This window comes from Nerophis lumbriciformis, linkage group LG19 (genome assembly GCF_033978685.3).
Source record: "Nerophis lumbriciformis linkage group LG19, RoL_Nlum_v2.1, whole genome shotgun sequence".
Taxonomy (NCBI): Eukaryota; Metazoa; Chordata; class Actinopteri; order Syngnathiformes; family Syngnathidae; genus Nerophis; species Nerophis lumbriciformis.
The window spans coordinates 37,166,433-37,191,978 of NC_084566.2; the positions used below are offsets into that span (position 1 = coordinate 37,166,433).

The 25,546-nt window shown below is 35.5% G+C and overlaps 1 protein-coding gene across 1 annotated transcript in view; it reads right to left on the bottom strand.

Annotated features, from left to right (window-relative positions):
* LOC133618466 (serine/threonine-protein kinase NIM1-like) overlaps positions 1–25,546 on the bottom strand; it is an 88,242-nt gene that overhangs the window by 26,638 nt on the left and 36,058 nt on the right. The window contains exons 2-6 of the mRNA XM_061978848.2: positions 13,878–13,990; positions 13,693–13,778; positions 7,351–7,605; positions 7,019–7,287; positions 1,947–2,663 (exon numbers count right to left, since the gene is read on the bottom strand). Of these exons, the coding sequence (XP_061834832.1) occupies positions 1,947–2,663; positions 7,019–7,287; positions 7,351–7,605; positions 13,693–13,778; positions 13,878–13,990 (1,440 nt within the window). The remainder of the gene's footprint in view (positions 1–1,946; positions 2,664–7,018; positions 7,288–7,350; positions 7,606–13,692; positions 13,779–13,877; positions 13,991–25,546) is intronic.

The window sequence follows — 25,546 nt, forward strand, 5'->3', positions numbered from 1 at the left end:
TACCTTTACTTATAAGTGCGGGAACAGTGGTGTTGGTGTTGGAGGAGTTGTGAATGAATGAAATATGAAATTCGTGCTGCAGTCTGCAGGTGTACCTAATGTTGTGTCCCTGCAGTCATTCACGGCTCCTCCGGCGCGAGCAATGTTGTTTTTGCACTTTTTGGCTTCTTGTAAAGTAACTTTTTTTGGGTGGATTCGGTCTTGCACGTGGAGGGTTTGGGTGTGGGCTTTGGTTGGTGTGGCGCTCCCGTCGGGGGGTGCATTCTGCAGCGGAGGTGCAATAACCGGCACCAGGAGGCGGGATTACTGCGAGCCTCACACAGTGCGTCTTCGCAGCAGTTTTATGATTGCTCAGCACAAGAAATACGTTACACACATACAGTTGTTGACAAAATACACTGTACATTATATACCTCAGCTAACTAAACTATGGAAATGTATAATATAATTCATATAGCAATACGGTCTCACTGCACAGCAGGCCAGCAGTTAGCCGAGTCCGCAATCCATGTTGAGGCACAATTGAGTGACGTGCCTCAACTGGCTGCTGATCACCGCACCGTCTCTTCTCAGTATTTGAACGGCAAATGTGAAAATTCAGCGATTTTGAATAAAAATAATCTAAAACTGGTGAAGTTAAACGGAAAATAACTTTATAGTATAATCACTGGATACATATAACAATTCAATTAATTTTTTTTCTTTTTACATTTGACCGCACATCACTGATATATATATATATATATATATATATATATATATATATATATATATATATTTTATTATATATATATATATATATATATATATATATACATATATATATATATAAATAAAAGAAATACTTGAATTTCAGTGTTCGTTTATTTACACATATACACACACATAACACTCATCTACTCATTGTTGAGTTAAGGGTTGAATTGTCTTTCCTTGTTCTATTCTCTGTCACTATTTTTCTAACCATGCTGAACACCCTCTCTGATGATGCATTGATGTGTGGCACGCACAAAAGTGCTTTCATCAAATGCATTAGAGTCTGGAATCTTCCATCTCTCCCTAGCATGGCCCAAAACCGGTCAATCTTTGCTTCCCGAGGAAGATCTTCAGTGCCAAGCACTTGGTAGTCCACTACTTCTTCCCGGAGGCTATCCAGGTCCAATCGCAGCTGCGGCTTGGAACTTACAAGCTGTTATGAGAGTAGCGTATGTGTGTGTGTGGCCCTTTAATAGGTGAGCATGTGAGGTGAGTGACGTCAGTGAGTGTGTGGGAAAGAGAAGAGAGGGAGCGGTAGCGTGAGTGCGGGCGGGGACTAGTTTGTTTTGTGTTGGATTGGCTGTGTGCAAGCAATCAATAAAGCAAGATTTGCAACTAATCGCCGGACTCAGGCAGGAAAGGTGCAACAAAGCGTATTTCTTCATCTTACTCGTCGTCGGCGTCGCCACGGCTGCATCGTCCTCGTTCTTCTGCTTCTTCTCCTTGTTGTGCACCGCACTCTCTAAAAGCCGTATATGTTACTGATGTTACAGATGGCAGTATTGTCCTGTTTAAGAGTGTCACAACATTGCTGTTTACGGCAGACGAACTGCTTTACGGTAGACAAAAACATGACTGCTGTTGTTGTGTGTTGTTGCCGCGCTGGGAGGACGTTAATGAAACTGCCTAACAATAAACCAACATAAGAAACCAAGAACTCGCCCTCCATCATTCTACAGTTATAATGTGTTTGGGCAGGCACGCTGTTTATATTGTGGGAAAGCGGACTCAGGTCCGCATGGAGCTGGAGGGGGCGTGGCCTCCAGCTCCGCCTGAATTTCGGGAGAAAATTTGTCCCGGGAGGTTTTCGGGAGAGGCGCTGAATTTCGGGAGTCTCCCGGAAAATCCGGGAGGTGTTGGCAAGTATGTTCTTGATTGAACGGCAAAGGACGCTACATGATGTTACAAACCACCGAGCGCCGCTCGTCCATCCATTTGAGTCGACTCCGGGCCTCCTTTGTGCACGCGTAGTTGTAGCCCACCGCCTCCACCGACCTCCTCCTCTGGGCGCGGTGCAGCAAGATGCGGTAGGCACCGGTCACGGGGCTCCTCAGGTCCACGGCGTGGTCCAGGAGGTGGAGCTCGCCAATGCCCAGATCCTTCAGCGCCGCCTTAAGGTTTAAATCGTCCGCACCGAGGAGGCAGGCGGGCGCGGCCAGGTGGGAGGGCGTGGGGCGACAGGTTGCGTAAGGTTGCGGGTATTCGACGCCTCGCATCCAATCGCTGGCTACGATCTTGGCGGTGGTTAGGCGGTCCGCGGGGACGGGTCTCAGCAGCCCCCTGATGACCTCTTTGCAGGGGTCGGGGACGTACGGCGGGATGCTGTAGGTGCCCTGCAGGATGCAACGCCTCAGCCGGCCCGTGTTGGCGGCTCTGAACGGCATGGTGGCGGTGGCCATGAAGTACAGCAGGACGCCCAGCGCCCACATGTCCACATACCCGCCCAGGTAGCCCGACTCCTTGAAAAGTTCCGGTGCGGCGTACGGCGGGGAGCCGCAGAAAGTTTGGAGGACGTCGTCGGGGCGGCAGGAGGTGCTGAAGCCGAAGTCGCCCACTTTGATGCAGCAGCTGCTGGTGAAGAAGACGTTCTCGGCCTTCAAGTCCCTGTGGACCAAGTTGCTGTCATGCTGGAGAAGAAGACACCCAAGTAAGTATAGGGATGATGTTCGAAACCGATTCTCCCGGTTGTTCGATAAGAAAAGAACCGATTCAATGGACTCCAATCCCTTTTTGAGAACCGGTTCCCGGTTCCCGAGTCATACCAAAGACTATAAAAATGGGACCCATTACCTCCCCGCTTGGCACTCAGCATCAAGGGTTGGAATTGGGGGTTAAATCACCAAAATGATTCCCGGGCGCAGCCACCGCTGCTGCCCACTGCTCCCCTCACCTCCCAGGGGGTGATCAAGGGTGATGGGTCAAATGCAGAGAATAATTTCGCCACACCTAGTGTGTGTGTGACAATCATTGGTACTTTAACTTTAACTTTAACTTTGTTATCGAAGCCACTATAGTAAAGAAAAAGAGTTGGTTCTTTATTCAAATCCCTCGGAACGAATCCCAAATGGGCAATGTTATGCCCATGTGATTGTAGACTCTTACTGACACCTTGTGGCGATACGAAAATACTACGCGTCAATAGTATGGGCACTTCCGGGTTGACAACGTCAGTTCAGTTCATGAGACAATTGAGAAGTAGACAAGTTGTGTTAGCTCTTACAAGCCTTGGAAAAGATAAGTCCGTAAGTAAACTGTTTAACTTGTTTATGTAACTCAATATTAAGGTGGAAAGTTTGATACTAAGATGTTTATTGAAAAACGATTTTTGTGCACTGTTTCAATGGATGTTTTGAGGACTTAAAATGGCTGCCAGTCGTGTATTTCCACCATCGAAATAGTTTCAACACTCCGAAGTATTTGTTTGGTGATAGTACTGTATATTTGTGTGAAGCTAATATTTACATAGTCAAACACAAATACAAATAGACGGAATAGAAATTGAAAGAATAAATGAAACCAAATTTCTAGGTATAATGATTGATGATAAATTGAACTGGAAATCTCACGTAAAAAATATACAACATAAAGTAGCAAGAAACACGTCAATAATGAATAAAGCAAAACATGTTCTAGACAAAAAATCACTTCATATTCTCTACTGCTCGCTAGTGTTACCATATCTGAGTTATTGTGCAGAAATATGGGGAAATAATTACAAAAGTACACTTCATTCATTAACGGTGTTACAAAAAAGATCAGTTATAATAATACATAATGTTGGATATAGAGAACACACAAATCCTTTATTTATTGAATCAAAGATACTGAAATTCTACGACATAGTGAATTTGCAAACAGCTAAAATTATACACAAAGCAAACTATAACCTGCTACCCAAGAATATACAACAATTCTTCTCAAAAAAAGAGGAGAAATATAATCTTAGGGAGAAATGTAATTTAAAACATTTGTATGCACGTACAACACTCAAGACCTTCAGTATGTGGAATTAAATTATGGAATGGATTAAGCAAAGCAATCAAACAATGTACTAATATGATCAACTTCAAGAAACTCTTCAAACTTAAAGTGTTTACAAAGTACAAAGAAGAAGAACCATGATAAACATTCTGAATTTATTTAACTCATCCATTCTTTCATTATTTCACTCACAAAATAATCTTACTTATCTCAACATATGAAATGTAACTTACTTCACCAATTATCATGTATTTACTTATTTTATTGTGATTACTTATGGAGTATATTGTGAATAAATTGAGAACAGGAAGTGAACAAAAGTTTTAGCAACTGTTATGTAAAAGAAAAGGGGTAGGATTAAATAAACTCTGCTTCTTCCTACTCCTTTTCGAACATGTTGAAAAGAGAAACTGGAGATTGTGATGTATCATGTTGTATACTTGCATGTTCGAAATAAACTCAAACTCAAACTCAAACTCAAACATATTGTGTATTACATTTCAGTATGTTAATTGAATCACATAGCTTATACATTTTGTCATTGTGTGTATTTCAGTTTAAAAAAATAAAAAATAACAGTCCAGTGCAAGACAAAAGTAAAGATAGGAAAAGACAAAGCAAGATCAACAACAATAAAGAGCCTAAATGGATTAATCTGCTTTGGAACTTTATTAGACGTCTTGGATTGTTTGTTAGCTGTCTGCCTGTGTGTGTAGTTAGTATGTTCCAATAGCAGCAGAAGTGCACTTTTTGGAGAGCTGTATTATTTTCAGTTTTGTGCCCAAGGGACTGATTTTATTTAACACCATATTATTATTTATACACCTATAGTGATCACAGAGACAGGTTGTTTTTGTGTTACTGTATATATTTGTATTTTTGAAAAATCCCACTTAATATACTTTGGGTAACGACAGTCAATATTTTATTTTTTAAATTTTTTTATTATGCAATAATTTTTGTATTTATTATTTATTTATTTTATTTTATTTTTTTAATTTTATTTTTTTCTTATAAAATAAAAGTGAGCTTTTGTTGGACCAAATATTGTGTTTTTTTCCATATACAACAACCTACCTGGATTCGATAAGAGAATCGATAAGGAATCGGTTCGATAAGAGGATTCGATAATGGGCTCGAACTCGATAGTTTCTTATCAAACATCATCCCTAACTAAGTAAGTAGTTCATTTTTGACAAACACACTTGCATTTGTTTGATTACGGTTTATATTCATGGACGTAATTTGGTGACGGGGGGGTGCGAGACATGTCTCCTGCACTTTTTTTCAAAAGGCAGTTTTTGTGCTCTCTGCACTTTTTACCATCTAAAAATAATGTGACACTATTGAATGGAGAAAAGTCAAACACTGGTGCCAGGCGGAAAACCTGAAGCTTGTCCATTTAAAGTTAAAGTACCAATGATAGTCACACACAGACTAGGTATGGTGAGATTATCGTCTGCATTTGACCCATCACCCTTGTTTATCCCCTGGGAGGTGAGGGGAGCAGTGAGCAGCAGCGGTGGCCGTGCCCGGGAATCATTTTTGGTGATTTAACCCCCAATTCCAACCCTTGATGCTGAGTGCCAAGCAGGGAGGTAATGGCTCCCATTTTTATAGTCTTTGGCCGGGGTCTGAACTCACGACCAACCGATCTCAGGGCGGACATAACATTTATTGGTTATTTGGTCAAAATTCTGCATAGATTTTTTTTTTTAAACAGACCATCAGCCGCTTTCTGACCCTCTCTTCAGGATGCGCCGTTTAGTCGGTGGTCATATTTACTACACCTACTCAGTGGCCGAGTGGTTAGAGTGTCCGCACTGAGATGGGTAGGTTGTGAGTTCAAACCCCGGCCGAGTCAAACCAAAGACTATAAACATGGGAGCCATTACCTCCCTGCTTGGCACTCAGCATCAAGGGTTGGAATTGGGGGTTAAATCACCAAAAATTATTCCCGGGCGCGGCACCGCTGCTGCTCACTGCTCCCCTCACCTCCCAGGGGGTGATCAAGGGTGATGGGTCAAATGCAGAGGACAAATTTCACCACACCCAGTGTGTATGTGTGAATATCATTGGTACTTTACTTTAAATAATTAGTTGCTATACTTTGTTTACTTTAAAAATATGATTACAAATATGTAATTTTTATGATAAAAAGAAAAAATGCAATTATTATTTAAGGATTCAATAAACTTTATTATCAGATTTTATTTTAATATTGAACAAATATAATATATAATAGTATTGCTATACGATATTTATAAAATAATGATTATTATTTGGATTAGTATTATTCAAATGTTTCATTTAGAGAAAATAAAACTAGAGATGTCCGATAATATCGGCCGACTTTAAGATGTAATATCGGAAATTATCGGTATTGGTTTCAAAATTATCGATAGGGGTTATGAGGGTGGCCGTATTAACAACTTTAACACTGTTACAAATATGCGCCACACCGTGAACCCACACCAAACAAGAATGACAAACACATTTCGGGAGAACATCCGCACCGTAACACAACATAAACACAACAGGACAAATACCCAGAAGCCCTTGCAGCACTAACTCTTCCGGGACGCTACAATATACACCAGGACAGGGTGTATGGCAACAACCCCCAGACTATCCCTGATCTGAAGGCAGCAATCACAGCAGCAATAAGAGCGATCCCAAGGGAAGAATGTGGGAGGGTCATCGAGAACTTTGCCCGCCGGTTCCAAATGTGCTTGCAGCAACGAGGAGCTCGTTTAGAGCACATTTTTTGAGCGCCAGTTAAACAAAGAGTTTTTGTGGTACAGACTTGAAACTTTAGAGATGTCTGCTACATAGACTTAACCTAATGTAGCTGAATTTGTGTGTTAATTTAAATAACATTTTGGAAGTTATTCGAATTTTATTGATGGACGTTTTTTTTTGTGTCATCCTGTACATAACATACATGCATAGGATTCTTAAAGCTCCGTCCTAGATGGGTGAAAGCATCAAGTTTACTCACCATGTGCTTCACTGCTGACAGCACCTGAGCAAACACAAGCTTGCTCTGCAAGTTGGAAAGGCGTCCCCTGGTGCTGATAAGGGAGAACAGTTCCCCTCCGCCGGCGTACTCCATCACCAAGTAGAGCCTCTTGAGGGTCTCCACCACCTCGTAGAGTCGCACGATGTTGGGGTGAGCCAGCTTCTCCATGCAGGAGATCTCCGAGGCGAAGAGCGACTGCGACCGCTTGTCCAGACGCACTTTGTCCAGGACTTTGACCGCCACTCTCTCTGAAACCCGAGCAAAATCAGGCATTTCCAAGACGCGGATCAGCGGGAGTGGTCCTCCCTCACCTTTGGTCAGGTCATGTATCCCCAGTCGTACATGGGAGAAGTTCCCAGAGCCGATCTCTCCTCTGAGCTCGTAGAGTCCCACGCGGCGTCCGAAGGTGAGGTCGTCCATCACCCTCTCGGAGTGGCTCAGGTCGTAGAAGGCCTTCCCGAAGGCCGTGTGCTGCATCGCATCCTGTTCCTCGCCGCTACTCTCCAACTTTTTCATATTTTTTCGGGATACTCGTTTCAAGATCTTCTCCGAACACGGCTGAGCCCCTGAGAGGAAAATCGTAGTATTTGGAAAGTGTCACTTTGTAAATGGGTTATACTTGTATAGCGCTTCTATCTTCAAGGTAGGGCTGGCTAGCCTTTTATTAATATATCCATATTTTTAGGCCATGTCACGATACACGATATACAAGTAAAAGCCAGTAAATTAGAATATTTTGAAAAACTTGATTTATTTCAGTAATTGCATTCAAAAGGTGTAACTTGTACATTATATTTATTCATTGCACACAGACTGATGCATTCAAATGTTTATTTCATTTAATTTTGATGATTTGAAGTGGCAACAAATGAAAATCCAAAATTCCGTGTGTCACAAAATTAGAATATTGTGTAAGGCTAATACAAAAAAGGGATTTTTAGAAATGTTGGCCAACTGAAAAGTATGAAAATGAAAAATATGAGCATGTACAATACTCAATACTTGGTTGGAGCTCCTTTTGCCTCAATTACTGCGTTAATGCGGCGTGGCATGGAGTCGATGAGTTTCTGGCACTGCTCAGGTGTTATGAGAGCCCAGGTTGCTCTGATAGTGGCCTTCAACTCTTCTGCGTTTTTGGGTCTGGCATTCTGCATCTTCCTTTTCACAATACCCTACAGATTTTCTATGGGGCTAAAGTCAGGGGAGTTGGCGGGCCAATTTAGAACAGAAATACCATGGTCCGTAAACCAGGCACGGGTAGATTTTGCGCTGTGTGCAGGCGCCAAGTCCTGTTGGAACTTGAAATCTCCATCTCCATAGAGCAGGTCAGCAGCAGGAAGCATGAAGTGCTCTAAAACTTGCTGGTAGACGGCTGCGTTGACCCTGGATCTCAGGAAACAGAGTGGACCGACACCAGCAGATGACATGGCACCCCAAACCATCACCCAACCATGCAAATTTTGCATTTCCTTTGGAAATCGAGGTCCCAGAGTCTGGAGGAAGACAGGAGAGGCACAGGATCCACGTTGCCTGAAGTCTAGTGTAAAGTTTCCACCATCAGTGATGGTTTGGGGTGCCATGTCATCTGCTGGTGTCGGTCCACTCTGTTTCCTGAGATCCAGGGTCAACGCAGCCGTCTACCAGCAAGTTTTAGAGCACTTCATGCTTCCTGCTGCTGACCTGCTCTATGGAGATGGAGATTTCAAGTTCCAACAGGACTTGGCGCCTGCACACAGCGCAAAATCTACCCGTGCCTGGTTTACGGACCATGGTATTTCTGTTCTAAATTGGCCCGCCAACTCCCCTGACCTTAGCCCCATAGAAAATCTGTGGGGTATTGTGAAAAGGAAGATGCAGAATGCCAGACCCAAAAACGCAGAAGAGTTGAAGGCCACTATCAGAGCAACCTGGGCTCTCATAACACCTGAGCAGTGCCAGAAACTCATCGACTCCATGCCACGCCGCATTAACGCAGTAATTGAGGCAAAAGGAGCTCCAACCAAGTATTGAGTATTGTACATGCTCATATTTTTCATTTTCATACTTTTCAGTTGGCCAACATTTCTAAAAATCCCTTTTTTGTATTAGCCTTAAGTAATATTCTAATTTTGTGACACACGGAATTTTGGATTTTCATTTGTTGCCACTTCAAATCATCAAAATTAAATGAAATAAACATTTGAATGCATCAGTCTGTGTGCAATGAATAAATATAATGTACAAGTTACACCTTTTGAATGCAATTACTGAAATAAATCAAGTTTTTCAAAATATTCTAATTTACTGGCTTTTACCTGTATATCTCCATATTGTGCCTTAGCCTTGAATGAACACTTGATGCATATAATCACAGCAGTGTGATGATTCTATGTGTCTACATTAAAACATTCTTCTTCATACTGCATTATTATATGCTACTTTTAAACTTTCATGCAGAGAGGGAAATCACAACTAAAAGTGTATTTATTAAAGAGTTATTAAGCAGTGGCACAAACATTCATGTCATTTCCAAAACAGAAAGTGCAAGATTGTCAGAGACATTTTAAAACAAGCTATTAGTGCACTTTTGTGCATGATGTCACTAAGATGCAGAGGTGGGTAGTAACGCGCTACATTTACTCCGTTACATCTACTTGAGTAACTTTTGGGATAAATTGTACTTCTAAGAGTAGTTTTAATGCAACATACTTTTACTTTTACTTAAGTATATTTATAAATAAATAAATAAATGGGTTGTACTTGTATAGCGCTTTTCTACCTTCAAGGTACTCAAAGCGCTTTGACACTACTTCCACATTTACCCATTCACACACACATTCACACACTGATGGAGGGAGCTGCCATGCAAGGCGCTACCAGCACCCATCAGGAGCAAGGGTGAAGTGTCTTGCTCAGGACACAACGGACATGACGAGGTTGGTACTAGGTGGGGATTGAACCAGGGACCCTCGGGTTGCGGACGGCCACTCTCCCACTGCGCCACGCCGAGAGAAGAAACACTACTTTTACTCCGCTACTTTTATCTACATTCAGCTCGCTACTCGCTACTAATTTTTATCGATCTGTTAATGCACGCTTTGTTTGTTTTGGTACCTCAATAGTGCCTGCGTTTCAACAAATACAGTCACTGGTGACGTTCACTACGTTCCACCAATCAGATGCAGTCACTGGTGACGTTGGACCAATCAAACAGAGCCAGGGGTCACATGACCGGACTTAAACAAGTTGAAAAACGTATTCGGGTGTTACCATTTAGTGGTCAATTGTACGGAATATGTACTGTACTGTGCAATCTACTAATAAAAGTTTCAATCAATCAATCAAAAGCGTGAAGGATTTTTTCAACCGTACATCCCGTCAAAAGCCTAAAGACTGACTGCACAGTTCCTGTCTTCACAATAAAAGTGCCGCTCCATCGCGCCTGCGCTTTCAAAATAAGAGTCTCCGAAAGCCAGCGCAAACAAGCTAGCAAGCTACGGAATTTGCCGCCAATGTATTTCTTGTAAAGTGTCTTAAAACGAATATGGAAGCTGGACAAATAAGATGCCAAAAACCAACCACTTTCATGTGGTATTAGACAGAAAGGAGGAACTTTTTTTCTCCTCCATTTGAAAACATGGACGTTACCAGCACTACTGTCTGATTACAATCAATGCAAGTCATCAGAATCAGGTAATACACCAACTTATATTCTTGTCTTCATGAAAGAAAGGAATCTATATGTGTTAAACATGCATGTATATTCATTAAAACACTATTAACATGTAAACAAAAACGGCAAAATAAATAAATACAAATTATATACTGTATATATCAATGTATGTATATATATATGTGTGTGTATATATTTATATATATGTGTGTATATATATATATATATGTGTGTGTGTGTGTATATATATATATATACACACATATATATATATATATATATATATATATATATATATATATGTATATATGTGTGTGTGTATATGTTACTCATCAGTTACTCAGTACTTGAGTAGTTTTTTCACAACATACTTTTTACTTTTACTCAAGTAAATATTTGGGTGACTACTCCTTACTTTTACTTGAGTAATAAATCTCTAAAGTAACAGTACTCTTACTTGAGTACAATTTCTGGCTACTCTACCCACCTCTGCTAAGATGACATATCAAAACAACACTAAATTAAAGTGCACTTTTTGTACAGAACGCCACTACAATAGTTTAAAACAAATAAAGTATCAAATAAAAATGAGCTGCATAATAGGAAATCAAATAGCGTATGTCCTTCGCTATGTGGTAGGTTCCTGCGGACGTTATCTCCTTCTGTTGTTGACTATTTGTTTCATACGGTGTTGATGTGGAAATGGTTGCCTCGGCATTTTGTGGGTGTGGCACCAAACGGAGATGTTGACATGCGGAGTTTCAAGCACTCTTCATTCTCTAGCGGGTGACTTTTCAAATGATGCTACAAATCAGCAGTAGTGTTACTTTTTGCAGCAACGCTTTTGCCCCATACTTGACAAATTACAGTTGTCTGTTCGACATCTTCCCACTTGAAGCCAAACCACCGCCAGACAATGGACCCCCTGCTGTTTTTCTTGGGAATTAATTCTTCCTTCATTTGTTACCAGATTTGCACCTTCTTTCTATCGTATTACCACTCGCACCACAGCTAATGTTACCCATGCTGTATACGTATGTGACGTATGTAAGAAGGTGCGCTTGTTTTATGTCTCTGTGAGAAGGAGAGACAAAAGCGAGTGATAAAAGCCTGCAGTGTAATGCCCACAGCTAAAAGCTCATTGACATCCCACTGGGTTGAGTTTTTCCTTGCCCTGATGTGGGATCTGAACCGAGGATGTCGTTGTGGCTTGTGCAGCCCTTTGAGACACTTGTGATTTAGGGCTATGTAAATAAACATTGATTGATTGATTGATGATCATATATTTTAATCATCTGAGAATGTTAATTTATTTTCTGAAAAATGTCCCTTATTTTCTGGAAAAATTATTTTACAAAATGGGAAATTTTTCATTTAGTGGACTTTTTGAATCTTCATTTCAATCACATAATTTCTCCATTGTGGGATGAATAAAAGTCCATCCTATCCTAATTATTGATTTTATTGTTAATTATTTTTTTGTGATTTAATGATTATACTTTTTAATATTTTTTTTTAATTTAATGGTTTAATTAATAATGGCACTTATTGGTAATTGTTTTAAAATGTTTGTAAAAAATGTATTTTATTTTCTGGAAAACTTCTCTTTTTTCTGGAAATTGTGCCTTGTCTTCCGGAAAATGTATTTTAATCATCTGAGAATGTTAATTTATTTTCTGAAAAATTTCCCTTATTTTTTCTCTTATTTTCTGGAAAAAATATTTTACAAAATGGGACATTTTTCATTTAGTGGACTTTTTGAATCTTCATTGCAACCACATCATTTCTCCATTGTGGGATGAATAAAAGTCCATCCTATCCTAATTTTTGATATCATTGTTAATTATTGTTTGTGATTTAATTATTATACTTTTTAATATTTTTTTAAATTTAATGGTTTAATTAATAATGGCACTTATTGGTAATTGTTTTAAAATGTATGTAAAAAATGTATTTTATTTTCTGGAAAACTTCTCTTTTTTCTGGAAATTGTTCCTTATCTTCCGGAAAATGTATTTTAATCATCTGAGAATGTTAATTTATTTTCTGAAAAATGTCCCTTATTTTTTCTCTTATTTTCTGGAAAAATTATTTTACAAAATGGGAAATTTTTCATTTAGTGGACTTTTTGAATCTTCATTGCAACCAATTTCTCCATTGTGGGATGAATAAAAGTCCATCCTATCCTAATTATTGATTTCATTGTTATATTTTTTTTTGTGATTTAATTATTATACTTTTTTTTTTTTTTTTTTTTTTAATTGAATGGTTTAATTAATAATTGCACTTATTGGTAATTGTTTTAAAATGTATGTAAAAAAAATATATATATTTTCAGGAAAACTTATCTTTTTTCTGGAAATTGTTCCATATCTTCCGTAAAATGTATTTTAATCATCTGAGAATGTTAATTTATTTTCTGAAAAATGTCCCTTATTTTCTGGAAAAATTATTTTACAAAATGGGAAATTTTTCATTTAGTGGACTTTTTGAATCTTCATTTCAACCACATAATTTCTCCATTGTGGGATGAATAAAAGTCCATCCTATCCTAATTATTGATTTCATTGTTAATTATTTTTTGTGATTTAATGATTATACTTTTTAATATTTTTTATTTATTTAATGGTTTAATTAATAATAGCACTTATTGGTAATTGTTTTAAAATGTATTTAATGTTGTCCCATTTGGCCCTCCATAGTTAGCATGGCCAAAAGTAAGCAACGTTTGAAAAATAAATATTACATCATTTTCACATGCAACTCTAATCTGGCTGTGAGCAGGCTACTGTATTAACAATATTAAAGAGCTAGACGTTGCAGCCTCTCCATCCCCCACAACACTCACGTCCCACCCTTTTCTCCCTTTTAACTGTTAATTGCAATCACACCAGTTAGTCCCTCCCCTTCCACTAGGACTCACCACACACTCACTGCTTGTTGATCTTGCAGTGTAAACACTCAAAATGTGAAAGAGAACGAAATAAATTTGTGTACTTACTTGTTTTTGCTTTCTTCTTTGTTCGCTCTGTGTTGGCGCCCGCAGTGTTCTTGTTGTTCAAATACATGACGACGATCACAAATTTGCTAAAAAATAATAATAGAGTAAATTAGGGGGAAAAAAACAAGAGAAAAGTGGTGTGCAGAAAGTTGTGAGGCCCACAAGCAGGAGGTGATGATCCCTACCGCAGATGCTTGTAAGGTCCAGGCTGGCTCCTCCCCTGCAGACACGCAGCAGACAGGCTTTGCACAAGCTTCCACAAAGACGTGAAGGTGCTGCTGGAAGCCTGGAAGAGACACTGCATATGCATGTTGGGATTATCTTTTGGATGTCTTGCATCTCATTGGAGGTCATCATAGAGCAGCTTTCACTGTTATCATAGTGGCCATTACACTCTTTATTAGGTACAGTGATTCATTGTAGCATTTAGTTGTAAAAATATATTGTTTTTTTCCAAATTAATATTTAAAAAAATACAGAATTTCCACAATTATTATTATTATTTTCTGGAAAATGTGCATATTTTTTTGGAAATTTCCATTACGTTCTGTAAAATGTATTTTATTCCACTTAAGAATTTTTTTTTTTTTTTAATCTGGAAAATCTCCCGGTTTTTCCTGGAAGATGTATGTATTTATTTTTTCATTTTTCTGAACAGTATTTTATTATCTGAGAAATATTTTATTAATTTCAGGAAAATGTCCCTTATCTTCAGAAAATTTAAATTTATAATCTAAGTTTTTTTTATTTTCTGTAAAATGTCACGTTTTTTTTTAATGGTATGTTATTTTCTGTTAAATGTATTCAATTTCATAAAAGGTTCCCCCTTTACGGAGCCCCTAAAGGGACATGGGGGAAAAAAAATGTTTAATAATTTTTTTGTAATTTCTTTAGACATGTATCTCGTGCGCACGAGAAACTATCTCATGCGCACGAGAAACTATCTATAAAGTTATATAAAAAAATATATATATATTTTATAATAGTTTGTTTTTTTTGACATGTATTTCGTGCGCACAAGAAAGTTTCTCGTGCGCAAAAGATACATGGTTAAAAAAGAAAAATTTATAATTGTTTTTTGTTTTTGTTTTTTTAAGACATGTATCTCGTGCGCACGAGATAGTTTGTAAACGTTATTTTATTTTCTGGAAAACTTCAAATTTTTTCGGGAAAAATTTATTTTTATTATCTGAGAAATGTTATTTTATTTTTTGGAAACTGTCCCAAGATTTCACTTGTTTCCCCCAAAAAACTCCTATTTTATTACCTGGGAAATTGCCCCTTATTTTTGGAAAATGCATTTTATTTTCCAAAATGTTGTCCTTTATTTTTTGGTAAATTCCTCCTTTTTTCGGAAAAATGTATTTCTATATTTGAGAAAATTTATTTTATTTTATGGAAAACTTCTCTTTTTTCTGTAAAATGTCCCTTATCTTCAGAAAATTTAAATGTATAATCTAAGAAGTTGTATTTTATGTTCTGTAAAATATCACATGTTTTTTTTTAAATGGTATGTTATTTCCTGTAAAATGTATTTAATTTCATAAAAGGTTCCCACTTATTATCTGTAAATGTTATTTTATTTTCTGGAAAACTTCTAAAAAATTTCTGGAAAATGTCCCATATTTTCTGAAAAATGTATTTTATTATCTGAGAAATTGTATTTTATTCTTTGGAAAATGTCCCAAGATTTCTCTTGTTTCCCCCCCAAAAAACTATTTTATTACCTAGGAAATTGCCCCTTATTTTTGGAAAATGCATTTTATTTTCCAAAATGTTGTCCTTTATTTTTTGGTAAATTCCTCCTTTTTTCGGAAAAATGTATTTCTATATTTGAGAAAATGTATTTTATTTTATGGAAAACTTCTCTTTTTTCTGGAAAATGTCCCTTATCTTCAGAAAATTAAAATGTATAATCTAAGAAGATTTATTTTATTTTCTGTAAAATGTCACATGTTTTTTTGAAATGGTATGTTATTTTCTGTAAAATGTATTTCATTTCATAAAAGGTTCCCCCTTTACGGAGCCCCTAAAGGGACATGAGGGAATTAATTTTTTTCTAATCTATTTTTTAATTTTTTAGACATGTATCTCATGCGCACGAGAAACTTTTATAAAGTTATAAAACATTTTTTAAAACAATTTATAATTGTTTTGTTTTTTTGGACATGTATCAAGAGAAAGTTTCTCGTGAAGCATGTCTAAAAAAAAAAAAAAATGTATAATTGTTTTTTTTGTTTGTTTTTTTAGACATGTATCTTGTGCGCACGAAAAACTTTTTATAAAGTTATTAAAATAAAAAAATCAATTTTATAATTGTGCGCAGGAGAAAGTTTCTCATGCGCACGAGATGAATGTCTAAAAAAAAAAAAAAAACTTAAAAAAACAAACTATTATAACATTTTTTTTTACCCCATCCTCCTTACGTGACAGCTCTGTACCCTTATTATCTGTAAATGTTATTTTATTTTCTGGAAAACTTCTATTTTTTTCTTGAAACATATTTTCTAAAAAAATTTATTTTATTATCTGAGAAATTGTATTTTTTGGAAAATGTCCCAAGATTTCTCTTATTTCTCAGAAAAAAAACACTATTTTATTATCTGAGAAATTGCTCCTTATTTTTGGAAAATGCATTTTATTTTCCAAAATGTTTTCCTTTATGTTTTGGTAAATTCCTCTAATTTTCCCGAAAAATTTATTTCTATATTTGAGGAAAAAAAATGTCATGTAAACAAAAAAGTGTAGTACTAGTCTGCACAATCTGGAAATTGTATTTCTTTTTTTTGTATTTCAGGGTCAGGGATAGTATTATTTGGCGTGTGAAGGGAAATGTTAAATATCAGTATTTGCCATTTACTTAATATCAGCTTTATTCATCCTTTACTCAATTGTGGTAACACAACAATTACCTGCGACAAAGCAACAACCCCACTGACCCAGCAACACGGTGACCCAGACACCCGTCACCATGATGTGTCAGCTCAGTCTGAACACCAAGGATCTTAATAAGCCGCATTTTCATGTTGTACAAGTATAATCCAATCATGTCCTGCCTGACTCACACATCAGCACGTGCTGTGTGTGTATCAGCAGGTGTGTATCACGTGTTGAGTCACTATGACATGATTTACATGGGGATTTTTTGAATGTTTAAAGTAGACTATTAAAAAAAAGAAGAAATTCATATATTCTCCTGCAAATTTTCCGCAATTTTGAATGCATTTAAATACAAAAACGTACAACTGAACAAAGTCAGTGTTCAAAAACAAGAAAAAAACAATACAAAAATTAGGGGCATTTTACTTGAACTAAGCAAAATTATCTGCCAATAGAACAAGAAAATTTGGCTTGTCAAGACTTTCCAAAACAAGTAAAATTAGCTAACCTCAATGAACCCTAAAATACCTTAAAATAAGTATATTATCACTAATAACAAATGCACTTTTCTTAGTAGAAAAAAAAAGAGACCTTTTTGCTCAATATGTTGAAAAATATTCTTAAATGAAGTAAATGCTAGTGCCATTATCTTGACATAATGATATGCGCTCGGCATTACATTTCTTGAAACCAGCAAACTTATACTAAAAACTAATTTATTGTTCTTAATGGAAAGGCAACAAGGCAACCGCTTGTTACTCTCGGGGTCTCCTAGCCACTCAGGCAAATCATATGGTCTAAAAATGCATTTTTCCATGGATAACATGACATCATCGCACCAAGTGCGTGCTCTTTCAGTCAATTAGTGTGCATATATACAGCCCGGCCCCCGGCCAAAATTGTTTTTATTGTAATTTTGAAGAATTTATCTGAATGTGCATGAACTATTTCTGTTCAAAATTGTTAGAAATGTTAAATGTTTAAATAATAACTGTCAGTTTACTGTACTGTGCCAACTGTACTACTATATGAGTACCTATTTTCTATTGTTTCATTGAAAATAAAACAGCAAAGTCCATTTGGCTGTCGTCTGTTTTAATTATGAGACACAATTGTGTCAAAGTCATGATTTTTTTTTTTCATGCTTAAATTAAGAAATGATTAAAGTATTTTTCGGAGTATAAGTCGCACCGGAGTATAAGTCGCACCTGCCGAAAATGCATTATAAAGAAGGAAAAAAACATATATAAGTCGCACTGGAGCCCGGCCAAACTATGAAAAAAACTGCGACTTATAGTCCGAAAAATACAGTACCGGTACTTTAAAAAGGTAGTTTTATACTTGTGAGTGTTGATGACACAGCTTTGCAACAGTTGATATTCTAGTTTCAAGCATGTTTTACTCAATATAGGTCATCAAATCTCAGCAACAAGCTGTAATATCTTACTGAGATCATTTAGGACCAAAACCCTTAAAACAAGTAAAACACTCTAACATAAAATCTGCTTAGTGAGAAGAATTATCTTATCAGACAGAAAATAAGCAAATATCACCCTTATTTGAGATATGTCATCTTACTTAGATTTCACTTTTTGCAGTGTACTCAGTGTACTTTGTAGGTTTAGAAAAAACAACACATAAAAAAACTAATATTATTATATCATATTATTGTATTCATGTTAGCCTGTAGCCCTGCGATGAGGTGGCGAGTTGTCCAGCGTGTACCCCGCCTTCCGCCCGATTGTAACTGAGATAGGCTCCAGCGCCCCCTCCGCGACCCCGAAGGGAATAAGCGGTAGAAAATGGATGGATTAATTGCCAAATAGTGATTAGTGGCGTAGCCGGCCAGTTAACGATTAGGGTGTTAGTTATCAGCAAGCGATTAGCTAGAAATTTATCATAAAGCACACACTGCAAAAAGTGAAATCTAAGTAAGATGAAATATCTCAAATAAGGGTGATATTTGCTTATTTTCTGTCTGATAAGATAATTCTTCTCACTAAGCAGATTGTATGTTAGAGTGTTTTACTTGTTTTAAGGGTTTTGGTCCTAAATGATCTCAGTAAGATATTACAGCTTGTTGCTGAGATTTGATGACCTATATTGAGTAAAACATGCTTGAAACTAGAATATCAAGTGTTGCAAAGCTGTGTCATCAACACTCACAAGTATAAAACTACTTTTTTAAAGTAATCATTTCTTACTTCAAGCATGAAAAAAAAAAATCATGATGCCGAGCGCATATCATTATGTCAAGATAATGGCACTAGCATTTACGTAATTTAAGAATATTTTGCAACAAATTGAGCAAAAAGGTCTAATTTTTTTTTCTACCAAGAAAAGAGCACTTGTTATTGGTGAGAATATACTTATTTTAAGGTATTTTTTGGTTCATTGAGGTTAGCTAATTTTACTTGTTTTGGAAAGTCTTGACAAGCCACATTTTCTTGTTCTATTGGCAGATAATTTTGCTTAGTTCAAATAAAATACTCCTAATTTTTGTAATTTTTTTTTCTTATTTTTGAACACTGAATTTTTGCAGTGCAGTCAGCATCTCTGCTTCAGTCAACAAGGACACTTCAAAAAGCACACATTTATCCAGTTTGTTGACCCGCAAAGTATGTTTTTGGGATGGAGGAGTCTGATCGGGCTAACAGCTAGCCTGTCTCCATCCTCGAACAATGTCGATCCAGCGGGAGATAAAAGTGAAGTTTCCATGGACTCACAAAGACTAAGACAAGTCATTTACTGGAGCCATGGCACAGGATGAAGTTAAAAAGGTTGCCTTTACACTCACCATGAAGTCTTTCTTTTGACAGCCCCTCGCGGTAAAGTTGTCCGAGTGCTTAACTGAGGCAGTATTTGTCATTGATAAAACTTTCAACGAATCAAAATTTAAGAAATTGTACCGGAAAGTTCATTACTTTGAAGAGGACCAATAAAAACGCAATAAACGGGGACAGAAATTTGACCCAGAAAATAGAAAAAAAACAAAACACTGGCGGAAAGCGATAATCAATAAAAAAAAAAACAAGCAAACAGGAGTTTTGATCTGGAGAAGGCAGGGTCGGTAAAAATAAAATAAAAAATCTGCGTCCGGAAATGCGCGTCCTTTCTGATTTCAATGCGTAAAAAGACACAAAAAGTGTGTTAACGCCAACCATGATACTGTATTATTTAAATATCATAGTATTGTACAATAACAAAGTAGCTTTCTAGGGGTGTTCGAAAAATACCTTTTAGGAACGCCCCCCACTGTGTTCAACCACTCAGCGTTTGAGGGTTCCGGGAACCCTCCAAAAGTCCCTGGAACTCCAAAAGGTTCCTGAAGAACTACATTTGAGGAAAAACAGGGTTAACTTTAGTTACCCCGGTAAGTGGGAAAGTGCTTGTAAAATTTCCTGCGTTGGAAGGGGGCCTATGGTTGGTCTTTTGTTGAATTTTCGTTAAGTCATTTACAAACCCCGTTTCCATATGAGATGGGTAATTGTGTTAGATGTAAATATAAACGGAATACAATGATTTGCAAATCATTTTCAACCCATATTCAGTTGAATATGCTACAAAGACAACATATTTGATGTTCAAACTGATTAACATTTTTTTTTTTGCAAATAATCATTAACTTTATAATTTGATGCCAGCAACACGTGACGAAGAAGTTGGGAAAGGTGGCAATAAATACTGATAAAGTTGAGGAATGCTCATCAAACACTTATTTGGAACATCCCACAGGTGAGCAGGCTAATTGGGAACAGGTGGGTGCCATGATTGGGTATAAAAGTAGATTCCATGAAATGCTCAGTCATTCACAGACAAGGATGGGGCGAGGGTCACCACTTTGTCAACAAATGCGTGAGCAAATTGTTGAACAGTTTAAGACAAATCTTTCTCAACCAGCTATTGCAAGGAATTTAGGGATTTCACCATCTACGGTCCGTAATATCATCAAAGGGTTCAGAGAATCTGGAGAAATCACTGCACGTAAGCAGCTAAGCCCGTGACCTTTGATTCCTCAGGCTGTACTGCATCAACAAGCGACATCAGTGTGTAAAGGATATCACCACATGGGCTCAGGTACACTTCAGAAACCCACTGTCAGTAACTACAATTGGTCGCTACATTTGTAAGTGCAAGTTAAAACTCTCCTATGCAAGGCGAAAACCGTTTATCAACAACACCCAGAAACGCCGTCGGCTTTAGCTGTACTGCATCAACAAGCGACATCAGTGTGTAAAGGATATCACCACATGGGCTCAGGTACACTTCAGAAACCCACTGTCAGTAACTACAATTGGTCGCTACATTTGTAAGTGTAAGTTAAAACTCTCCTATGCAAGGCGAAAACCGTTTATCAACAACACCCAGAAACGCCGTCGGCTTCGCTGGGCCTGAGCTCATCTAAGATGGACCGATACAAAGTGGAAAAGTGTTCTGTGGTCTGACGAGTCCACATTTCATATTGTTTTTGGAAACTGTGGACGTCGTGTCCTCCGGACCAAAGAGGAAAAGAACCATCCGGGTTGTTATAGGCGCAAAGTTGAAAAGCCAGCATGTGTAATGGTATGGGGGTGTATTAGTGCCCAAGACATGGGTAACTTACACATCTGTGAAGGCGCCATTAATGCTGAAAGGTACATACAGGTTTTGGAGCAACATATGTTGCCATCCAAGCAACGTTACCATGGACGCCCCTGCTTATTTCAGCAAGACAATGCCAAGCCACGTGTTACATCAACGTGGCTTCATAGTAAAAGAGTGCGGGTACTAGACTTGCCTGCCTGTAGTCCAGACCTGTCTCCCATTGAAAATGTGTGGCGCATTATGAAGCCTAAAATAGCACAACGGAGACCCCCGGACTGTTGAACAACTTAAGCTGTACATCAAGCAAGAATGGGAAAGAATTCCACCTGAGAAGCTTCAAAAATGTGTCTCCTCAGTTCCCAAACATTTACTGAGTGTTGTTAAAAGGAAAAGCCATGTAACACAGTGGTGAACATGCCCTTTCCCAACTACTTTGGCACGTGTTGCAGCCATGAAATTCTAAGTTAATTATTATTTGCAAAAAAAAAAAAAAAGTTTATGAGTTTGAACATCAAATATGTTGTCTTTGTAGTGCATTCAACTGAATGTGGGTTGAAAATGATTTGCAAATCATTGTATTCCGTTTATATTTACATCTAACACAATTTCCCAACTCATATGGAAACGGGGTTTGTATTAGTAAGGCAGCTATCATCACAGAACATGACAAGCTGCATAATTCAATCAAGTCATTACCAGGACAGCCGTGTTCTTTCCCGTAGAGGAGAAGGGTGAGAGTGTGTGTGTTTGTGGTTGGGGGCGGGTTAGTGGGTGGATTTTGACACAATCTCCGCTGTGATTTGTGGGCTTTTCTTGCGCGCCCGGCGAAAAGAATCCACAAGTGGCCTTGATCAAGGTGTCTGACAAAAAGTTGCTGACGATGATCCATTGATCCCCCCCGGCCCGTTTCAAAATGAGGGGATCACATCAGCACATCAAACGAGGGACTAACACCTAAAGGTGAGGCTGGGGGGACTGTTTAAAATGTCATTTGTTAGAACCTAAGATAACGGAGGACTGGTTTCACTTTTACCTCTGCCTGTACTGTATATATAATATACAGTACAGGTCACAAGTTTGGACACACCTCCTCGTTCAATGTGTTTTCTTTATTTTCATGACTATTTACATTGTAGATTGTCCCTGAAGGCATCAAAACTATGAATGAACACATGTGGAGTTATGTACTTAACACAAAAAGGTGAAATAACTGAAAACATGTTTTGTATTATAGTTTCTTCAAAATAGCCACCCCTTTGCTCTGATTACTTTTTTGCACACTCTTGGCATTCTCTCGATAGCTTTTTATCTAATCACCTGTTGCCTTTATTAGCAGCAGCCTGGACGAGACACGGAGTGGCAGTTGGAGTTGGGAGCTGGAGAGAGAGCGAGAGAGGCACGCCTAAAACAGACTGCTGAAGAGCAATTCCAGACTGTTGTGTTTAAATAAAAAAGACTGTATTCAAACTGTCTACCGGGCTCACGGAGGATCTTTCGGACTCAGGAGAACCCTCACGGCAAAGAGAAATTTTACAGTGGTTATAGTGTATACATATTTATATGTGGTTATAGTTTATATATATATTTATATGTGGTTTATAAATATTTATATGTGGTTATAGTGTATATATATATATATATATATATATATATATATATATATATATATATATATGTATATATAAATATATATATGTATATATAAATATATATATGTGGTTATAGTGTATATATATGTGGTTATAGTGTATATATATTTATATATGGTTATAGTGTATATACTGCATATTTATATGTGGTTATAGTGTATATATATTTATATGTGGTTATAGTGTATATATATTTATATGTGGTTATAGTGTATATATATATATATATATGTGGTTATAGTTTATATATATATTTATATGTGGTTTATAAATATTTATATGTGGTTTATAAATATTTATATGTGGTTATAGTGTATATATATATATATATATATATGTGTGGTTATAGTGTATATATATGTGGTTATAGTGTATATATATTTATATATGGTTATAGTGTATATACTGCATATTTATATGTCGTTATAGTGTATATATATTTATATGTGGTTATAGTGTATATATATTTATATGTGGTTATAGTGTATATATATATATATATGTGGTTATAGTTTATATATATATTTATATGTGGTTTATAAATATTTATATGTGGTTATAGTTTATATATATATTTATATGTGGTTTATAAATATTTATATGTGGTTATAGTGTATATATATATATATATGTATATATATATATATATATATATATATATATATATATATTTATATATGGTTATAGTGTATATACTGCATATTTATATGTGGTTATAGTGTATATATATTTATATGTGGTTATAGTGTATATATATATGTATATATATATATGTGGTTATAGTTTATATATATATTTATATGTGGTTTATAAATATTTATATGTGGTTATAGTTTATATATATATATTTATATGTGGTTTATAAATATTTATATATGGTTATAGTGTATATATATATATATATATATATATATATATATATATATATATATATATATATATATATATATATATATATATATGTCTTAATAAGGTTATCCAAAAAATAGTGCTCGATACCGTAGTAGAGCGCAATATATGTATGTGTGGGGAAAAAAAAAAAAAAAAATCACAAGACTATTTCATCTCTACAGGCCTGTTTCATGAGGGGGGGTTCCCTCAATCATCAGGAGATTCCCCCCCCCCCCCCCACACATACATATATATATATATATATATATATATATATATATATATATATATATATATGTGGTTATAGTGTATATATATATGTGGTTATAGTGTATATATATTTATATGTGGTTATAGTGTATATATATTTATATGTGGTTATAGTGTATATATATTTATATGTGGTTATAGTGTATATATATATGTGGTTATAGTTTATATATATATTTATATGTGGTTATAGTTTATATATATATTTATAGGTGGTTTATAAATATTTATATGTGGTTTATAAATATTTATATGTGGTTATAGTGTATATATATATATATATATATATATATATATATGTGTGGTTATAGTGTATATATATGTGGTTATAGTGTATATATATTTATATATGGTTATAGTGTATATACTGCATATTTATATGTCGTTATAGTGTATATATATTTATATGTGGTTATAGTGTATATATATTTATATGTTGTTATAGTGTATATATATATATATATGTGGTTATAGTTTATATATATATTTATATGTGGTTTATAAATATTTATATGTGGTTATAGTTTATATATATATTTATATGTGGTTTATAAATATTTATATGTGGTTATAGTGTATATATATATATATATATATGTATATATATATATATATATTTATATATGGTTATAGTGTATATACTGCATATTTATATGTGGTTATAGTGTATATATATTTATATGTGGTTATAGTGTATATATATATATATGTGGTTATAGTTTATATATATATTTATATGTGGTTTTAAATATTTATATGTGGTTATAGTTTATATATATATTTATATGTGGTTTATAAATATTTATATGTGGTTATAGTGTATATATATATATATATATATATATATATATATATATATATATATGTGGTTATAGTGTATATATATGTGGTTATAGTGTATATATATTTATATATGGTTATAGTGTATATACTGCATATTTATATGTGGTTATAGTGTATATATATTTATATGTGGTTATAGTGTATATATATTTATATATGGTTATAGTGTATATATATATGTGGTTATAGTTTATATATATATTTATATGTGGTTATAGTTTATATATATATTTATATGTGGTTTATAAATATTTATATGTGGTTATAGTATATATATATATATATATATATATATATATATATATATATGGTTATAGTGTATATACTGCATATTTATATGTGGTTATAGTATATATATATATATATATATATATATATATATATATATATATATATATGTGGTTATAGTGTATATATATGTGGTTATAGTGTATATATATTTATATATGGTTATAGTGTATGTACTGCATATTTATATGTGGTTATAGTGTATATATATTTATATGTGGTTATAGTGTATATATATTTATATGTGGTTATAGTGTATATATATATGTGGTTATAGTTTATATATATATTTATATGTGGTTATAGTTTATATATATATTTATATGTGGTTTATAAATATTTATATGTGGTTATAGTATATATATATATATATATATATATATATATATGGTTATAGTGTATATACTGCATATTTATATGTGGTTATAGTGTATATATATTTATATGTG